The sequence below is a fragment of the Neovison vison genome, chromosome 3 (genome assembly GCF_020171115.1).
Source record: "Neovison vison isolate M4711 chromosome 3, ASM_NN_V1, whole genome shotgun sequence".
Taxonomy (NCBI): Eukaryota; Metazoa; Chordata; class Mammalia; order Carnivora; family Mustelidae; genus Neogale; species Neogale vison.
The window spans coordinates 179,024,721-179,046,432 of NC_058093.1; the positions used below are offsets into that span (position 1 = coordinate 179,024,721).

The window sequence follows — 21,712 nt, forward strand, 5'->3', positions numbered from 1 at the left end:
GCTTTAGAATTACTAGATGTGGGCTTAAACCCTGGATCCACCATTCACTAGTTGTCTACCCTAAAAAAGTCAAAAGGCCTCTCAAAGCTTCATCAACTATAACACAGGACAGTATTAGGGCACAGATTGTGCTCTCAGTAAATTATTTTGTAATGATTTCCAAAGAAATTTCTTCCTTGTAAAATCAGGACAAAGAATTGTGTTTATTTTTTAATACAATTTTCTGGTTACATATAAATATGTATGTATTCAATTTTTTTGCTTTCCTTTTGTTATTATTTTTAAGACATAAGTAAGGACTAAATCTTTTGTCTTGCAAGAAGCCTGCACAAAAAAAAATTAAACAATTTTCAGGAATTGGAGTAAGAAAATCTTCACTATAATATAATAGGCAATTTAGAGAACAGTTTCCTTCATTCCACTAAAAGCAGGACCTCAAAAGCCCCCTCAAATAATTTCATTTCCATTTCCACTAGCAGTCTGTTGCATCTGTATGCACAAATTAATCCCATCCTTCTTCTAAACATGTACCTATGGACAATAGTTGGGACAAACAGCAACAACCTCAGATTTGAGAATAAACCACAGGTGAAAACTTTTGAGAATGGAATAAAAACTAGTCTGACAATGGAAGAACAAGAGCAAAAAGGCACTTCCAATAAAACTGAAAATACTATTTACAACAAACACATATTTGGCTATATGAAACTATAAATACTAAATTACTAAAAATATCTAAATTTTGAGGGCCAAACATTCTTAAATTGTTGGTCTAACTGCATCTTCTTTTTCTAGAATAAATGTTATAACCATGGAGTAGAAGAATCTAGAACAATTTGCATTAAAGTGAAAATATACCTGCAAAGGAGAACAACAACATTATAAATCACAAAATCTCTCGTACAAAGGAAAAAATAATGTTTAAAAAAGCCCCGCTGTTAGGGCCAGGTACAGTCCAAATTTATTTCTAGAATTCCAATGTTGCATAACTAAAATGTATCTCAATGGAGTTGAACATCAAATTACATAATTATCAAATTACTGTATTCTATTTTGCTTTTTCAGCAAAGAACATGACTGTCTGACAGCAAGAGAAGAAAAGAATTTAAAGCAGCATATTTTGCTTAGAGCAGAAAACAACTTTTATTTTAAAAGCATTTAGATGGAAGATCACGAATTTTCAATATTTTGTCCCCAAACTGAACAATATAAAATGGTCTTTAAAACCTCAATTTTTGCTTGTCATTTTTTTCAAGATATTTTTAGTTGTTTCCATTGTTTATTTAAAAAAAAAAGCTTATTCAACAAATGTTAAACATACGTTCAAAAGATCATTAGAAAAGATTTATCAAATGTATATGCTTCCTTCCCATGGAGCAAAAATGTTGAAAATTCAACTATATTTTACAGAAAATTTAATAGCAGGTGTCTGCCTGTATAGTAATAATCATAAAATAATGGAATATATATTCCAAGAAAATAACATCTGCATCAGAGGGGAACCTGGCTGGCTCAGTTTTTTAAGCATCCGACTCCTGATTTCAGCTCAGGTCATGATCTCACCATTGTGAGATCAAGCCCTGTGTGGAGCTCCGTGGTGGGCATGGAGCCTGCTAAAGGGTCTCTCCCTCCCTCTCCCTCTGCATGTCCCCCACTTGTGCTTTCTCTTTTAAATAAATAAATAAATAGATTTAAAACATCAGAGAATTAACTGAATACCAATAAGCTGTTATCTAAAACCTATTGATGTATTAACCATAATGAGGGATATTCAATTTAGAGCAAATGTGCAATCTCTTCTAAAACAAGACTTCAGTGGAAGAGCACAAATGCGATCATTAGAAGATGAAACTACTCTGGGAAAAGCTCAAGCAAAGAATTACACTGAACTAAGTAGCATTGCTTATTGTCTTGTTCTCAGGGAAGGTTTACAAAACGGAAGTTGTTTTACTTAACAGCATTTTTAAAAGGCAAATAAATGAGGCCAGAGCTTCAGCATTTTTCTTGCTGTATATATTTGGAAATCTTAGATGACTCTGATAAAGTCTCCAGAACAGTATGTAATAGCAATGACAATAAATGATACTATGCTTACAAGCTTAATTAATAAACCTAAAACAACAAAAGCAATCTAATAAAAACTTCATTTAAAAGTTATTCACTGTGTACTGAAATTGTAAATGATGGGGATGATTACCGTGACTCAATGGGGTGGCACCATCTCTGGGCTTCTTATCTTCCTCAGCTTGCTCCTAGAACACAGAAAATGTGGCTTAGGCCATATTTTTGGGTAACTGTTTGACACACCAGAAACGAACTTCTCTGTGTGCAGGAAGCCACGCCATGAAAAGCACTGTAACAATGGGGACAATACATCAGCAGCCAGGCCCTCGGGTGGGTATGCAAATCCCAGAGGCACACCACGATCATTTGGACATGGGAGGAATCCTTTATTACTGTCTTAATTCTTTGGTGGCTAAAATAGGAGAGAGATTAAGGTTCAATATCAGTTAATACTGAAGTGGATAAAGTCGCCTTCTTCCTGCCTGGGTGTGATAGTCATGCCAGAGGCAGGCTGATGGAAGAGGCAAGTCCCACACCAGAGCCAAGTCCTCCAACATACATCTTCCTTCAACCTACTGGCACTTATGACAGATTATTATGACTCAGTCCGGATTATATTATCTAACTTTAGACAAACTGACCTGCAAAGTAGAGACAAAGGACTTCAAAGATTCCTCTGAAAAAGACCAGAGACTGAATATGACAAACACCACAAGTGCCCAACAAGAACATGGCAGAACTTCTCTCCACAGAGCAAGCAATTCATCAGACACACTCTCGTAGAAACTCTGGAAGGAAGGTGGACCATCTAACAAAGACTAAGGGATAACTTTTTTTTGAAAGTTCCATTGGTCTATGTGTCTGTTTTTGTGCCAGTACCATGCTGTCTTGGTGATCACAGCTTTGTGGTAAAGCTTGAAATCAGGCAACATCATGACCCAGCTTTGTTTTTCTTTTTCCACATTTCCTAAGCAATTCAGGGTCTTTTCTGGTTTCATAGAAATTTTAGGATTATCTGTTCCAGCACTTTGAAAAATGACGCTGGTATTTTGATCAAATGGCATTGAAAATATAGATTGCACTGGGAAGCAGAGACATTTTAACAATGTTTATTCTTCTATGAGCATGGAATGTTTTTCCATCTTTTTGTGTCTTCTTCAATTTCTTTCATGAGTGTTCTGTAGTTCCTCGAGTACAGATTATTTACCTCTTTGGTTAAGTTTATTCTCAGGTAGCTTATGGTTCCTGGTGCTATTGTAAATGGAATCGATTCTCTAATTTCCCTTTCTATGTTTTCATTGTTAGTGTATAAGAAAGCAACTGATTTCTGCACATTGATTTTGTATCCTGCCACATTACTGAATTGCTTTATGAGTTCTAATAATTTGGGGGTGGAGTCTTTTGGGTTTTCCACATAAAGTATCATGACATCTGTGAAGACAGTCTGACTTCTTCTTTGCCTATTTGAATACTTTTTATTTCTTTTTGTTGTCTGATTGTTGTTGCTAAGACTTCTAGTACTATGTTGAACAACAGTGGCAAGAGTGGACATCTTTGTCATTTTCCTGATATCAATGGGAAGGTTCTCAGCTTTTTCCCATTGAGAATGATATTTGCTGTGCATTTTTCATAGATGGATTTTATGAAGCTGAGGAATGTTCCCTCTATCCCTATACTCTGAAGAGTTTTAATCAGAATAGGATGCTGTATTTTGTCAAATGCTTTTCTACATCAATTGAGAGAGGACCATGTAGCTCTTCTCTCTTCTCTTATTAATTTGTTCTATCATATTGATTGATTTGCAAATGTTGAACCACCCTTGACTTCCAGGGCTAAATTCCACCTGGTCATGGTGGATCATTTTTTTTAATGTACTGTTTGATCCAATTAGCTAGGATCTTGTTAAGAATCTTGACATCCATATTCATCAGGAATATTGGTCTGAAATTCTCCTTTTTGATGACGTCTTTGCCTGGTTTGGGGATCAGGGTAATGCTGGCTTCACAGAAAAAGTCTAGAAGTTTTCCTTCTGTTTCTATTTTTTGAAATAGGTTCAGGAGAATAGGTATTATTTCTTCTCTGAAGGTTTGGTAGAATTCCCCAGGGAATCCGTCATGTCCTGGACTTCTGTTTTTTGGGAGGTTTTTGATCACTGCTTCAATTGGTCTATTCAGGTTGTCAATTTCTTCCTGTTTCACTCTGGAAAGTTTATTCCAGGAATGCATACATTTCTCCTAGGTTGCTTAAGATATTGGCATATAGCCATTGATAATAATTTCTGATGACTGTTTCTATTTCCTTGGTGTTAGTCGTGATCTCTCGCCTTTCATTCATAACTTTAATAATTTGGGTCTTTTCTCTTTTCTTTTGGCTTAGTTTGGCCAGTGGTTCATCAATCTTATTAATTCTATCAAAGAACAACCCTCTAGTTTTGTTGATGTGTTCAACTATATCTCCAGTTTCTAACTCATTGATCTCTGCTCCAATCTTAATTATTCCCCTTCTTGTGGGTGGGGTTGGCTTAATTTGTTGTTGATTTTCCAATTCCTTAAGGTGTAAAGAGTGCTTGTATATTCGGGATTTTTCAGTGTTTTTTTTTTTTTTAAGATTTTATTTATTTATTTGATAGAGAGAGATCACAAGTAGGCAGAGAGGCAAGCAGAGAGAGAGAGGAGGAAGCAGGCTCCCTGCTGAGCAGAGAGCCCGATTCAGGACTCGATCCTAGGACCCTGAGATCATGACCTGAGCCGAAGGCAGCGGCTTAACCCACTGATCCACCCAGGCGCCCCTTTTTCAGTGTTTTTGAGTGAGGCTTGGATGGCTATGAATTACCCCCTTTGTATTGTCTTTGCCATATCCCATAGGTTTTGGACCAATGTGTCTTCATTCTCATTGGTTTCCATGAATTGTTTAAGTTCTTCTTTGATTTCCTGATTGATCCAAACATTCTTGAGCAGGATGGTCTTTAGCTTCCAAGTGCTTGAATTTCTTTCAAACTTTTTCTTGTGATTGAGTTCCAGTTTCAAAGCATTGTGGTCTGAGGATATCCAGGGAATAATCTCAATCTTTTGGTATTGAGACCTGATTTGTGACACAGTATATGGTCTATTCTTGATTATTCTGTTGTTTTAGGGGAGAATGTTCTGTATATATCTATGAAGTCCATCTGGTCCAAATATCATTCAAAGCTCTTATATCAGGGCACCGGGGTGGCTCAGTGGGTTAAAGCCTCTGCCTTCAGCTCAGGTCATGATCCTAGGGTCCTGGGATCGAGCCCCGTATTGAGCTCTCTGCTCAGTGGGGAGCCTGCTTCCTCCTCTCTCTCTCTCTCTCTCTCTCTCTCTCTCTCTCTCTGCCTCTCTGCCTACTCGTGATCTCTCTATCAAATAAATAAATAAAATCTTAAAAAAAATTAAAAAAAAAAAGCTCTTATATCTTTGTTGATTTTCTGCTTAGAGAATCTATGTCTTGCTGAGAGGGGCGTGTTAAGATCCCCTACAATTAACATGTTCTAATCAATATGACTATTTTGAACAGTTGGCTTATGAACTTGGCTGCTCTCAGATGGGGGCATAAACATTTATAATAGTTATATCTTCTTGTTGGATAGACCCTTTAGGAATGATGTAGTGTCCTTCTGTATCTCTGACTACATTTATCTGATATGAGAATTGCTACCCCAGCTTTCTCCTGAGGCTCACTGGCATGAAAGATGGTTCTCCATATATTCACTTTCAGTCTGGATATAACTTTAGGTTCAAAATGCATCTCTTGTAGATAGCATATGGATAGTACCTGCATGGTATTGGCACAGAAACACCAATGGAACAGAGTAGAGAGCCCAGATATGGACCCTCAACTCTATGGTCAAATAATCTTCAAAAAGCAGAAAAAAATATACAGTGGAAAAAAGTCTCTTCAATTAGTGGTGCTGGGAAAATTGGACAGCTAGCTATATATAAAAGAATGAAACTTGACCATTCTCTTATGTCATGCACAAAGATGAACTCAAAATGGATGAAAGACCTCAACGTGAGACAGGAATCCATCAAAACCCTAGAGGAAAACATAGGCAGTAACCGCTCCAACACTGGCCACAGCATTTCCTTCAAGACAGGTTTCCAAAGGCAAAGGAAACAAAAGCGGAAGTGAACTTTGGGGACTACATCAAGATAAAAAGCTTCTGCACAGCCAAGGAAACAGTCAACAAAACAAAGAGGCAACCCACGGAATGGGAGAAGATATTTACAGACAAAGGGTTGATATCCAAGATCTATAAATAACTTTTCAAACTCAACACACAAAAAATAGATAATCATGTTTAAAAATGGGCAGAAGACATGAATAGGCACTTTTCCAATGAAGACATACAACTGGCTAACAGACACAGGAAAAAAAGTTCATCATCACTAGCCATCAGGGAAATTCAAATCAAAACCACATTGAGATACCATCTTGCACCAGTTGGAATTGCAAAGGCTAACAAGGCAGAAAATAACAAATGTTGGAGAGGATGTGGAGAAGGAGGAACCCTCTTACACTGTTGGTAGGAATGCAAGTTGGTGTAGCCACTTTGAAAACAGTGTGGAGATTCCTCAAAAAATTAAAAATAGAGCTACCCTGTGACCCTGTGATTGCACTACTGGATATTCACGCCAAAGATATAGATGTAGTGAAAAGAAGGTCCATATGTACCCCAACGTTCGTAGCAGCAATGTCTACAATCACCAAAGTGTGGAAAGAGCTGAGATGCCCTTTCACAGATGGGTAGAAAAAGAAGATGTGGTTCATATATACAATGGAATATATGGATGAATACCCAACTTTTGTATGGACGGGACTGAAGGAGATTATACTGAGTGAAATAGTCAAGCAGAGAAAGTCAATTATATGGTTTCCCCTACTTGTAGAACATACAGAATAACTTAGAGGATATTAGGAGAAAGAAAGGAATAGTGAATTGGGGGAAATCAGAGGGGGAAATGAATCATGAGAGATTGTGGACTCTGAAGAACAAACTGAGAGGTTTGGAGGGAGGGGAGGGGATGGGAGATGGGTGACCCCGGTGGTGGTATTAAGGACGGCACATATTGCATGGAGCACTGGGTGTTGTACATAAACAATGAATCTTGGAACTCTGTGTCAAAAACTAATGATGTATTTTATCGTGGCTAACATAACACAATAAAAAAATTTTAAAAAAAAGAAAGATACTCACTAGCAAAGAGCATTTGTTAATGGGTATCCAGAAATATGTTTCATTTACACAGTTTTGTGGTCATAAACAATGTATGCCTACATACAAACTCACAATTATACACTTAAAAATTGGGGAACAGTTTCCCAATTTTGAAGTCCTCCAAATTGGGGCACCTGTGTGACTCAGTCATTAAGCGTCTGCCTTCGCCTCAGGTCATGATCCCAGGGTCCTGGGATCTGGTCCCACTTCAGGCTCCCTGCTCAGCAGGAAGCGTGCTTCTCCCTCTCTCACTCCCCCTGTTTGTGTTCCCTCTCTCACTGTTTCTCAATCTTTCAAATAAATAAATAAATTCGTTTAAAAAAATCCTCCAAATAAAGGGTTTCAGGGGGCTTTGAAATTACTTTTAAAAATACAAATATGGATGTAAGAGTCAAGATGGTGGAGAAGTAGGCTGAGACTAGATCAGCTAGAGAGCTTACCTAAAGATTGCAAACACCTGCAAATCCATTGGCAGATCGAAGAGAAGAACAGCAATTCTAGAAACAGAAAAACAACCACTTTCTGAAAGGTAGGACTGGCGGAGAAGTGAATCCAAAGCGACGGGAAGATAGACCCCGGGGGAAGGGGCCGGCTCCCGGCAAGCGGCGGAGCAACGGAGCACAAAATCAGGACTTTTAAAAGTCTGTTCTGGGGACGCCTGGGTGGCTCAGTTGGTTGGGCAGCTGCCTTCAGCTCGGGTCATGATCCCAACGTCCTGGGATCCAGTCCCGCATCGGGCTCCTTGCTCGGCAGGGAGCCTGCTTCTTCCTCTGCCTCTGCTTGCCATTCTGTCTGCCTGTGCTCGCTCTCACTCCCTCTCTCTCTCTGACAAATAAATAAAATCTTTAAAAAAAAAAATTAAAAGTCTATTCCACTGAGGGACATCGCTCCAGAGGCTAAACCAGGGCGAAGCCCACGCGGGGGAAGCGTGGCCTCAGGTCCCGCAGGGTCACAGAAGGATCGTGGCCTCAGGTCCCGCAGGGTCACAGAAGGATCACAGAGCTTGCGGGAATTAGAACGGGAAAGCCGGCTACAGAGACAGAGCCGACAGTAAGATCACAGCTCGGGATGACCTTGAACCAGCCACAGGCTCGGTGAGCTCAGAGCACAGCCAGAGGTCAGGGAGACGGGAGTTACTGGGCGCTGTTCTCTGAAGGCGCACTGAGGAGTGAGGCCCCGGGCTCTCGGCAACTCCGGCCTGGAAACCAGGAGGCGGCCATTTGTATTCCTGTCCTCCAGAACTCTATGGAAAGCGCTCAGGAAACAAAAGCTCCTGAAAGCAAACCCAAGCGGATTACTCAGCCCGGCCCCTGGTAAGGGCAGTGCAATTCCGCCTGGGGCAAAGACACTTGAGAATCACTACACCAGGCCCCTCCCCCAGACAATCAATAAGAAATCCAGCTAAGACCAAGTTCATCTACCAAGGAGTGCGGTTTCAATACCAAGGAGAGCAGCAGAATTCCAGAGGAGGAGAAAGCAAAGCACGAAACTCATGGCTTTCTCCCTGTGATTTTTTAGTCTTGTAGTTAATTTAATTTTTTTTTTCATTTTTTTCTCTTCTTCTGCTAAATTTTTTTTTAACTTTTACCCTTTTCTTTTTTAACGTTTTTTAACAAGTTTATCTAATATATATTTTTTTCTTTTTTATACTTTTCTTTATTCGTTTTCTTTTTTTAATTCTTTTCTTTTTTTTCCTTTCTTTTTTTTCTTTCTTTCTTTTTGAACCTCTTTTTATCCCCTTTCTCCCCCATCACGATTTGGGATCTCTTCTGATTTGGTTAAAGCATATTTTCCTGGGGTTGTTGCCACCCTTTTAGTATTTTACTTGCTCCTTCATATACTCTTATCTCGACAAAATGACAAGGTGGGAAAAAATTACCACAAAAAAAAGAACAAGAGGCAGTACTGAAGGCTAGGGATCTAATCAATACAGACATTGGTAATATGTCAGATCTAGAGTTCAGAATGACAATTCTCAAGGTTCTAGCTGGGCTCAAAAAAGGCATGGAAGATATTAGAGAAACCCTCTTGGGAGATATAAAAGCCCTTTCTGGAGAAATAAAAGAACTAAAATCTAACCAAGTTGAAATCAAAAAAGCTATTAATGAGGTACAATCAAAAATGGAGGCGCTCACTGCTAGGATAAATGAGGCAGAAGAAAGAATTAGTGATATAGAAGACCAAATGACAGAGAATAAGAAGCTGAGCAAAAGAGGGACAAACAGCTACTGGACCATGAGGGGAGAATTCGAAAGATAAGTGACACCATCAGATGAAACAACATTAGAATAATTGGGATTCCAGAAGAAGAAGAAAGAGAGAGGGGAGGAAAAGGTATACTGGAGAGAATTATTGGGGAGAATTTCCTCAATATGGCAAAGGGAACGAGCATCAAAATTCAGGAGGTTCAGAGAATGCCCCTCAAAATCATTAAGAATAGGCCCACACCCCATCACCTAATAGTAAAATTTACAAGTCTTAGTGACAAAGAGAAAATCCTGAAAGCAGCCCGGGAAAAGAAGTCTGTAACATACAATGGTAAAAATATTAGATTGGCAGCTGACTTATCCACAGAGACCTGGCAGGCCAGAAAAAGCTGACATGATATTTTCAGAGCCCTAAACAAGAAAAACATGCAGCCAAGAATACTATATCCAGCTAGGCTATCATTGAAAATAGAAGGAGAGATTAAAAGCTTCCAGGACAAACAAAAACTGAAAGAATTTGCAAACACCAAACCAGCTCTACAGGAAATACTGAAAGGGGTCCTCTAAGCAAAGAGAGAGCCTACAAGTGGTAGATCAGAAAGGAACAGAGACCATATACAGTAACAGTCACCTTACAGGCAATACAATGGCACTAAATTCATATCTCTCAATAGTTACCCTGAATGTTAATGGGCTAAATGCCCCCAATCAAAAGACACAGGGTATCAGAATGGATAAAAAAACAAAACCCATCTATATGTTGCCTCCAAGAAACTCATTTTAAGCCCGAAGACACCTCCAGATTTAAAGTGAGGGGGTGGAAAAGAATTTACCATGCTAATGGACATCAGAAAAAAGCAGGAGTGGCAATCCTTATATCAGATCAATTAGATTTTAAGCCAAAGACTATAATAAGAGATGAGGAAGACACTATATCATACTCAAAGGGTCTGTCCAACAAGAAGATCTAACAATTTTAAATATCTATGCCCCCAACGTGGGAGCAGCCAACTATATAAACCAATTAATAACAAAATCAAAGAAACACATCAACAATAATACAATAATAGTAGGGGACTTTAACACTCCCCTCACTGAAATGGACAGATCATCCAAGCAAAAGATCAACAAGGAAATAAAGGCCTTAAACGACACACTGGACCAGGTGGACATCACAGATATATTCAGAACATTTCATCTCAAAGCAACAGAATACACATTCTTCTCTAGTACACATGGAACATTCTCCAGAATAGATCACATCCTCGGTCCTAAATCAGGACTCAACTGGTATCAAAAGATTGGGATCATTCCCTGCATATTTTCAGACCACAATGCTCTGAAGCTAGAACTCAACCACAAGAGGAAGTTTGGAAAGAACCCAAATACATGGAGACTAAACAGCATCCTTCTAAAGAATGAATGGGTCAACCGGGAAATTAAAGAAGAATTGAAAAATATCATGGAAACAAATGATAATGAAAATACAACGGCTCAAAATCTATGGGACACAACAAAGGCAGTCCTGAGAGGAAAATATATAGCGGTACAAGCCTTTCTCAAAAAAACAAGAAAGGTCTCAGGTACACAACCTAACCCTACATCTAAAGGAGCTGGAGAAAGAACAAGAAAGGAACCCTAAGCCCAGCAGGAGAAGAGAAATCATAAATATCAGAGCAGAAATCAATGAAATAGAAACCAAAAAAACAATAGAACAAATCAACGAAACTAGGAGCTGGTTCTTTGAAAGAATTAATAAAATTGATAACCCCTGGCCAGACTTATCAAAAAGAAAAGAGAAAAGACCCAAATAAATAAAATCATGAATGAAAGAGGAGAGATCACAACTAACACCAAAGAAATACAAACTATTATAAGAACATACTATGAGCAACTCTACGCCAACAAATTTGACAATCTGGAAGAAATGGATGCATTCCTAGAAACATATAAACTACCAAAATTGAACCAGGAAGAAATAGAAAGCCTGAACAGACCCATAACCAGTAAGGAGATTGAAACAGTCATTAAAAATCTCCAAACAAACAAAAGCCAGGGCCAGACGGCGTCTCGGGGGAATTCTACCAAACATTTAAAGAAGAACTAATTCCTATTCTCCTGAAACTGTTCCAAAAAATAGAAATGGAAGGAAAACTTCCAAACTCATTTTATGAGGCCAGCATCACCTTGATCCCAAAACCAGACAAGGATCCCATCAAAAAAGAGAGCTACAGACCAATATCCTTGATGAACACAGATGCAAAAATTCTCACCAAAATACTAGCCAATAGGATTCAACAGTACATTAAAAAGATTATTCACCACGACCAAGTGGGATTTATCCCAGGGCTGCAAGGTTGGTTCAACATCCACAAATCAGTCAATGTGATACAACACATCAATAAAAGAAAGAACAAGAACCATATGATACTCTCAATAGATGCTGGAAAAGCATATGACAAAGTACAGCATCCCTTCCTGATCAAAACCCTTCAAAGTGTAGGGATAGAGGGCACATACCTCAATATCATCAAAGCCATCTAAGAAAAACCCACCGCAAATATCATTCTCAATGGAGAAAAACTGAAAGCTTTTCCACTAAGGTCAGGAACACGGCAGGGATGTCCATTATCACCACTGCTATTCAACATAGTACTAGAAGTCCTAGCCTCAGCAATCAGACAACAAAAGGAAATTAAAGGCATCCAAATCGGCAAAGAAGAAGTCAAATAATCACTCTTCGCAGATGATATGATACTCTATGTGGAAAACCCAAAAGACTCCACTCCAAAACTGCTAGAACTTCTACAGGAATTCAGTAAAGTGTCAGAATATAAAATCATTGCACAGAAACCGGTTGCATTTCTCTACACCAACAACAAGACAGAAGAAAGAGAAATTAAGGAGTCCATCCCATTTACAACTGCACCCCAAACCATAAGATACCTAGGAATAAACCTAACCAAAGAGGCTAAGAATCTATACTCCGAAAACTATAAAGTACTCATGAAAGAAATTGAGGAAGACACAAAGAAACGGAAAAATGTTCCATGCTCCTGGATTGGAAGAATAAATATTGTGAAAATGCCTATGCTACCTAAAGCAATCTACACATTTAATGCAATTCCTATCAAAGTACCATCCATCTTTTTCAAAGAAATGGAACAAATAATCCTAAAATTTATATGGAACCAGAAAAGACCTCGAATAGCCAAAGGGATATTGACAAAGAAAGCCAAAGTTGGTGGCATCACAATTCCTGACTTCAAGCTCTATTACAAAGCTGTCATCATCAAGACAGCATGGTATTGGCACAAAAACAGACACATAGATCAATGGAACAGAATAGAGAGCCCAGAAATAGACCCTCAACTCTATGGTCAACTAATCTTTGACAAAGCAGGAAAGAATGTCCAATGGAAAAAAGACAGCCTCTTCAATAAATGGTGTTGGGAAAATTGGACAGCCACATGCAGTAAAATGAAATTGGACCATTTCCTTACACCACACACAAAAATAGACTCAAAATGGATGAAGGACCTCACTGTGAAAAAGGAATCCATCAAAATCCTTGAGGAGAACACAGACAGCAACCTCTTTGACCTCAGCCACAGCAACATCTTCCTAGGAACATCGCCAAAGGCAAGGGAAGCAAGGGCAAAAATGAACTATTGGGATTTCATCAAGATCAAAAGCTTTTGCACAGCAAAGGAAACAGTTAACAAAATCAAAAGACAACTGACAGAATGAGAGAAGATATTTGCAAACGACATATCAGATAAAGGACTAGTGTCCAAAATCTATAAAGAACTTAGCAAACTCAACACCCAAAGAACAAATAATCCAATCAAGAAATGGGCAGGGGACGTGAACAGACATTTCTGCAAAGAAGACATCCAGATGGCCAACAGACACATGAAAAAGTGCTCCATATCACTCGGCATCAGGGAAATACAAATCAAAACCACAATGAGATATCACCTCACACCAGTCAGAATGGCTAAAATCAACAAGTCAGGAAATGACAGATGTGTAGACCCTCCTACACTGTTGGTGGGAATGCAAGCTGGTGCAACCACTCTGGAAAACAGCATGGAGGTTCCTCAAAATGTTGAAAATAGACATGCCGTATGACCCAGCAATTGCACTACTGGGTATTTACCCTAAAGATACAAACGTAGTGATCCAAAGGGGCACGTGCACCCGAATGTTTATAGCAGCAATGTCCATAATAGCCAAACTATGGAAAGAACCTAGATGTCCATCAACAGATGAATGGATCAAGAAGATGTGGTATATATACACAATGGAATACTATGCAGCCGTCAAAAGAAATGAAATCTTGCCATTTGCGACAACATGGATGGAACTAGAGCGTATCATGCTTAGTGAAATAAGTCAAGCAGAGAAAGACAACTATCATATGATCTCCCTGATATGAGGAAGTGGTGATGCAACATGGGGGCTTAAGTGGGTAGGAGAAGAATAAATGAAACAAGATGGGATTGGGAGGGAGACAAACCATAGGTGACTCTTAATCTCACAAAACAAACTGAGGGTTGCTGGGGGAAGGGGGGTTGGGAGAAGGGGGGTGGGGCTATGGACATTGGGGGGTGTGTGTGCTTTGGTGAGTGCTGTGGGGTGTGTGGTCCTGGCGATTCACGGACCTGTACCCCTGGGGATAAAAATATATGTTTATAAAAAATAAAAAATTTTAAAAAATAAAATAAAATAAAATACAAATATGTGATACTTTTTACTGATTTCCAAGAAAACTGACTGTCATCAGGAAAGATGAAAATTCAGCAGGTGAAATATGCAAAAGCCTTCACATAATTAATGGGAGATGCTGAGAAATGAGTGTCATGACTTGGTAGGTTTGGTGAACGATCACTTCTTCAAGTTAGTCTTATATATCTTTGGGATATGTCTTTTTAAGCTATGACAAGGGAGACTGACTGCCCCAGTTTTCCCCCGATTGACCTAGTCCCAGCACTGAAGTCCCACATGTGAGGAACCCCTAAGTTCTAGAGAAACCAAAATACTCAGTCATCCTGGCTATGATAACCATTACAAATGAATCTTAAAAAACAGACTTCAGATAATGTCAACATAAAGCTTTGAATCAAGCTTTCCAAAAAGATTCATGAATATTAATATTTTAATGATAACAAACTTGTTTGTAACAGAATAAATACTGTTAATTTCATTTTTATATTACACAATTTCAGTTCCTGTTTTGGTCTATGCTTTAAGGTACAAAATACAATTTGTATAATAGTAAATCATATAATTTTCAAATAAATGCATAGATTGAGATATGTGATTAATGTTTCTTTACTGACAGGTAAGCAAACCAGGCAACCACTTGCCAATATAGCCATATATGACTGTGATAGATTCAGTGAGATGCCTTAGCTCGGTATCTTTCTATACATCATTTGTTTTTTTAATTCAGATGGTTCAAGGTAAAAATATACACAGAAAGCAGTAGTGTAGTGAAAACTTCCCCACTCATCCACCTCCATCTGGCCAACTCAATACCTCCACCCAGTAACCACTGTTATTAGAGTCTAATATGTCCTTGTAACATTTTCTTTATAACAATACAAAGAATATGAATATATATTCTTATTTTCTTGCTCTGATGTGCAAAGGTAGCATATCATAATACTGTTTTCTACCTCTCTTTTCATTTAACAAAATACCTCAAAGATTTTTATCAGGTCACAAAGAACATTCTTGGTCTTTCATCACAGCTGCACAGAATTGCACTGAATGATATTTCATGATTTACTTAACTGGTTCCATATTTATGAATGTTTGGGTTGTTTCTGATCTTTTTTCCAAATTATATTACACTACAGTGAAAAACTAGCATGTATGTCATTTTGCATTTGTGCTAGGATATCTGTGGAATGGCTTCTCAGAACTGAAACTGCCAGGGGGGGCCTGGGTGTCTTAGTTGGTTCAGCATCTGACTCTTGGTTTTGGCTCCTGTTGTGATCTCAGGCTCTTAAGACATTGGGCTCTGCATCCAGCATGGAGTCTGCTTGTGATTCTCTCTCTGCTCCTCCCTCTGCTCATGCTTGCTCACTTTCTCTCTCAAATAAAGAAATCAATCTTTAAAATCTTCCAAAAAAAAAAAAAAAGAAAGAAAGAAAGAAAGAAGTGAAACTGCTGGTCAACAGAGACTCCTATTTTCCTGCTGCTAATTTCCACATGAGCTTCCCCACCCAATAGTCCCATGAGCCTTGGATTAGGACCTGTGTTCTTATAGCCTGTCAACAGGGCATGTTATCAAATTTTTGGATTTTTGCCAAGATGATAAATGAAAAATATCTTACTATAATTTTAATTTGCATTTGTTTCATTAGGACGAAACTGAAGATCACTTTGTATATTTAAAAGCTTCTTGTTTTTCCTTTTCTGTCAAATATCATTTCACATCCTTGGTCTATTTTCTGTTGGAATGATTACTCATCTTTGGGTCTTGATAAATTAGGAAGATTAGTCTTTTGTCTACATTATGAGATGCATTATTCTTTTTTTCCCAGTTTGTCATTTGTCTTTTTAACTTTTTTATGATATTTTTAAATATGCAGAGATTTTTGTTGTTTAAGAACGGAAATTACCAAACTTTTCTTTCATGGCTTCTAGATTTGAATAAAAGTTAGAAAATCCTTTTCTACTCCCAAATTATAAAAAGCTTCTACTTTGTTTTTCTATTATATTTATGATTTCCCACATTTGAATCTTTGATGAATCTGAATATATTCACACTATAATGTGAAGTAAGCACCCAGTATCTTCACCAGGTGGCCATTCATCTGTCCCAAAGTGTGTATACTATATACTAAACTCCCATGTGCATTTGCTCCTACTTCTGGTGTTTCTCTTCTGGTTCTCTGGCTTATCTTTTCAGTTAGCAGTGACACACTGCTTTAATACGACAACCTTGTGTTTTAATAGGATTCCTTAAAATATTTAGTGTTACACACACAGTGAGTGAGTTCTCTTCTGTTCATTGTTAGAGTCAGGCATCTGAGGGTCCAATTCCCAGTCCACCTTACTAATGGTGCAATGCTAAGCAAGTGATTTCATTTCTGGGAGCCTGTTTTTTAGTCTGTGATTTGGAGAAATCATAACCTCCTTACTGAACTGAGATCCACGGAGAAAGCCATATTGCAGCACATGACACATGGTGGACTCCCCACGGTAGCTGTCAAGTGTTCTGCTAGATTTCAAACTGCCAAGAATCTATCCAGACTTCATAAAAATTAAGTTAGCCTACCTATTCCTGTTGACCGACTGAAGAAACATATCTCAAAAGAACAGAATCTCTGATGAAAGAATACTGAGGGGAGAGTATAGAATCTCAAAACCCTCACCAAATTAATCACCTATTTAAATAACACTTATCGAGGGCGCCTGGGTGGTTCAGATGATTAAGCGTCTGCCTTTGGCTGAGGTCATGATCATAGGGTCCTGGGATTGAGTCCCACATTGGGCTCCCTGCTCTCCCTCTACTCCTTCACTCTGCTTGTGCTCTCTCCCTCTCTTTCTCTCAAATAAATAAATAAAATATTTAAAAATTATAATGATAAATAAATAAATAACATTTTTAAGCCATTATTATATAACAGGAACCACGGTGGATTTGGGGCACAAATGAAACACAATGTCCAGTGTTTGTACACGGACTGCCCATCATCTGATAGGTGTTTATCACTGAATGGCTAATGGAGGAAAGAATAAAGACTTAAATGTATTCAGCTGTCTGCCACTCCTTAACACATTCTCCCCTCCTCTGTGACAACCCTGCACTGGCACATTCTCCCTGCACCACTCTGACCTCACCTATGTCTCCCTGCCTTCCTGCACCTTGTATGCAACCATCCCTGCTACTCTCCAGAGCTTCCCTCCTGCCTACCTCTGTCCTGTTCACTCTGACTCACAGATAAGATGGCCAATGGATCCACATCTCTCTCCACCAGGTTTGAAAGTGCAGATCCAAAGTCCCTTGACTGCATTTTAACAGATGGCTCCACCTTAGGTGACTAAGGCAGAAGGATCTCCTGCTGGCCTTGAAAGAGCTGGATACCATGCTGTGAAAGGGCCTGTAACAAGGAACTACAGTGTATCTTGGAGCCAAGACCGGCCCTTGCTCAACACCCAGCAGAAAGCAGAAACCTCAGTCCTATAACCACAAGGAACAGAATTCTGTCGACAACCACATGAGCTTGGAAAGATGCCACTGAGCACACCCCCCACCCCCAAAAAGATCTCAGCCAGGCCAACACTTTGTTTTTACCCTTTGAGACCCTAAGCAGAAAATTCATTTGAGTCATGCCTGGGTGTCTGGCCTACAGAAAATGTGACGTAATAATAACTAGCTTTTTCAAGCCACTAAGTTGGGTGTAATTTGTGAAGCAGCAATAGAAAACTAATACATACCTACTTATCCTTTAGGAGTCAACTTGGGGTGGGCTGCCTGGGTGGCTCAGTGGGTTAAGCCTCTGCCTTCAGCTCAGGTCATGATCTCAGGGTCCTGGGATCGAGTCCCACATCGGGCTCTCTGCTAGGCAGGGAGCCTGCTTCCTCCTCCCCACCCACCTGCTTGCCTCTCTGCCTACTTGTGATCTCTCTCTGTCAAATAAATAAAATCTTAAAAAAAAAAAATGGAGTCAACTCAGGGAGATTTCTTTTCTCCTACTTCCTCCTCCCCTCTCCACCCATGAAAATTAGGTAACCTACTGAAACCTGGAAATATCATATACAAATCTCTATTATTGGGCTTATCACATTGTACTACCATCATCTGTCTTATTGGTCTCACCCGCTTTGATGAGCTTACTGAAAGCAGACAGTATCTTAACCATCTCTCATCCCCAAAACAAACTTGGCACCTAATGTAGCTCAACAAATATTTGCTGAATGATGGCATGAAATCAAGTACTTTTCTACCCTGCTGATTTCACACCCAAAGGTATCATGGATATCTTTATGCAATTAAAACAATAGAACCTGATAAAACTATAATTCCAAGCTTCTCAAAATTTAACATGCATATGAGTCACCTGGGTATCTTGTTAAAAGGCAGACCTTGATTCCATAGGTCTGGGTTAGGGCCTGAGATTACCAGTTTCTGACAAGCCTCTGCTGATGCCACTCCTGAAGGGCTATGGACCACAGCATGAGCCCCACAGCACCATTTACCAGGCAGGGGGTGGAAACAGAAAAGCCATAACCCAATCCAATCTAATCCTGTTCGACTGCATGTAAAATGATGAACTGAATCGGTCTAATTTTCTAAGGCAGCTCTTTACCCCAATTTCATCCCTTTTTACCCACTCAATACACAGGAAATTTACATAATTCAAAACAACACCAGTCTTTTCTCATGAAAGTTCTACTGCAAAAACTGAAAATGGTAACAAGAAATAGTATTCAAGAGTTGATTATGTGAGCACAACAGTTACTGAAGCATTTTTATAATCACTGTATCATTCAAATATAAAAAGAAATATATAATATGCTGCCTGTCACTCCGTTTGTAGATTAGGATGTTTGGTTCACACTTCTCTGCTATTGAAATTCTGCCTAGATAGAATCATATTCCTCCGAAAAATAATGTTACCTCTCACTTTGGAATTAAATTACCCAAGCTCCTTATGTCCGTATGTTTTTTGGATGAATCAAGGTTATAGATACGTAGACATACACCTGAAAGATAACAATTTTGTATTTAAGAATAAATTTATGTTTCTCTTAAGATACACTGACCTCATTTTTTGGACAATTTTGTAAATAAAAGAGTACTTAATATCATACCTTAGAACAGTAAAAATGCTGAATTTGGGATAAGGCCAAATCCCAACCCCACCCACAAAAGTATATAATCATGAACAAATGATATATATTATCTGGACCTAATTTCTCTTGTCTATAAAATAAAGGGATTGGGGTGCCTGGGTGGCTCAATGGGTTAAGCCTCTGCCTTTGGCTCAGGTCATGATCTCAGGGTCCTGGGACCGAGCTCTGCATCACGCTCCCTGCTCAGCAGGGAGGCTGCTTCCCCTTCTCTCTCTGCCTGCTTACTTGTGATCTCTCTCTCTCTCTCTCTGTCAAAGAAATAAATAAAATCTTTAAAAAAATAAATAAAATAAAATAAAAGGATTAGACTAAATGCTCTTCAAAGCTCCTGCTAGTTTTAACATTCTTTGCTTCTATCTGAGCTAATTAATTATTTCATAAAGGTAATAAATCCACACTGCTATTAATGAATAGAGAGTTAATTAAAAAAAAAGAAAGGTAAAATGAGCACTTTTCCTTATCTTCTCAGACAGAACACTTAAGAAAATCAGTATGAATTGAGAAAAATAAAACCATTACTGTGATTTCTCAGGTTTCAAACTTCAGTTCTGAAAACTGAAAATAAAGCATTAGGGGGGAAAAAAAACACTCTGAAAAGGGAGAGAGAGTGGTTCAAGGAACACAAAATAAGTCTTTGCTACAGTACATTTCCATTAGCCAACCTAAAATGCATCATTTGGAAGAGAGGATTATAAGGTGGTAAAATAACCAACAAGACTTCATGTTCTGTTACCTCCTGATGGACCTGGATGCATCATGTACTTTTACTACAAGTTACAGTGATTTTTCTAATTAATCAGTGTCTACATTTCCCTATCTACAAATTCCAATCAAGGAAGCGAAACAAAGGATTTTCACCCACTGATCTATGATTAGCAATTTCAAGTCCTAACTTTGGAGCTACCATATACTGCCTTTTCCTCTCTCACCCTCAGACCAGTCCCTGGGGCACAGGACAGCTATCCAGCCACCACTGCTTCTCTTCCATAGGAACAGATGGTGACAGCTATTGGTTTCATGGACTATGGAAACCACTGAAATCTCCTTTGGTAACTCCAGTAATAAACTAGCATTTGAATTTCACTTGTCAAGTTCAGTTTTCATATTCTCTTTGTCTCTGATCCAATGTGCATGACAAACTAAGACAAATGAAATTAACCTTTCAGATTAAAAAATAATAATAGTAAAACAGGAAAGGACTACTTTCCTTTGCTCTCCTGGAATTCAGATGCACACAGTAGAAGGAAATGATCTCATTTTATTCAAATATTCAATAATATAATCTCTGAAAGAAATCTCTCTCTAGTATTTGTATTCATCATGTTCTTTATTTTTTAGTATTTTATAATGCTGTTACATTTTGGAGGCTTGTGGGCGGGGGAATTAATTCTTAGAGATAGCCAACAACTTGCCTGGATCATGTCTTTGAAATGCAAACCAACCAACCCTGAACCCATTCCCCACTCACTACTACTTATCGAGTTCCTGCAGTCTGGGAGGCTATCTTCCAGCCCTAAATCATCCCAGGGCCAGGTACCGGACAATCAGAGAACATTCCCCAAGCCAGAAACTACAAAAATTATTAAAACCAGCCAATCCTAAGCCTCCTTAGTTTCCTGACCCTCCTCATCCATTCATTCCTATTAAAAAACACAATAAAGGGGGCACCTGGGTGGCTCAGTTGTTAAACATCTGCCTTCCCCTCAAGGCATGATCCCAGGGCCCTGGGATCTAGACTGCATTGGGCACCCTACTTGGCAGCAAGCCTGTTTCTCCCTCTCCCACTTCCCCCGCTTGTGTTCATGCTCTAGTTCTCTGTCAAATAAATGAATAAAACCTTAAACACACACACATACACACAAAATAAAGACTCTTGCCCATGTTTTCCCCTCCTTCTTTCTGTCCCTGAACAGGCTTCCTGGGACAGTACTGCACAGTGTGCTGTGCTCCCCGCTTGGGAAATGTGAGTAGCAAACTAATTTTCAGAAATCACCTATAGATCTGTTAGTCTCACTCTACCTGAATAAAAACAAAATTCCAGGTATATTTTAAAAGAGTATCAGCTAAGACTTCCACAAAAAAAAAAAAAAAAAAAAAAGAGAGAGAGAGAGAGAGAACATTCCCTTTCTATGGTTCCCCCATATATAAATGAATTCTACTGGCTGATGTAAACTGGTATAGCAGTCAAGTGTAGGGCAGCAAAATGATAAAAAAAAATTAGGTACTACTCAAGATTAAGAAACTAATACAATCCTACCCTAAATATTTTCTCAATATCTATTTGAGTATATTATAAAAAATTTCATTACACTATGCCTAAGTCAAA

At 38.7% G+C, this 21,712-nt stretch overlaps 1 protein-coding gene across 1 annotated transcript in view; it reads right to left on the bottom strand.

Annotated features, from left to right (window-relative positions):
• L3MBTL4 (L3MBTL histone methyl-lysine binding protein 4) overlaps window positions 1-21,712 on the bottom strand; it is a 448,888-nt gene that overhangs the window by 340,620 nt on the left and 86,556 nt on the right. Inside the window, exon 4 of the mRNA XM_044243369.1 lies at window positions 2,198-2,252. Coding sequence (XP_044099304.1) covers window positions 2,198-2,252 — 55 coding nt within the window. The remainder of the gene's footprint in view (window positions 1-2,197; window positions 2,253-21,712) is intronic.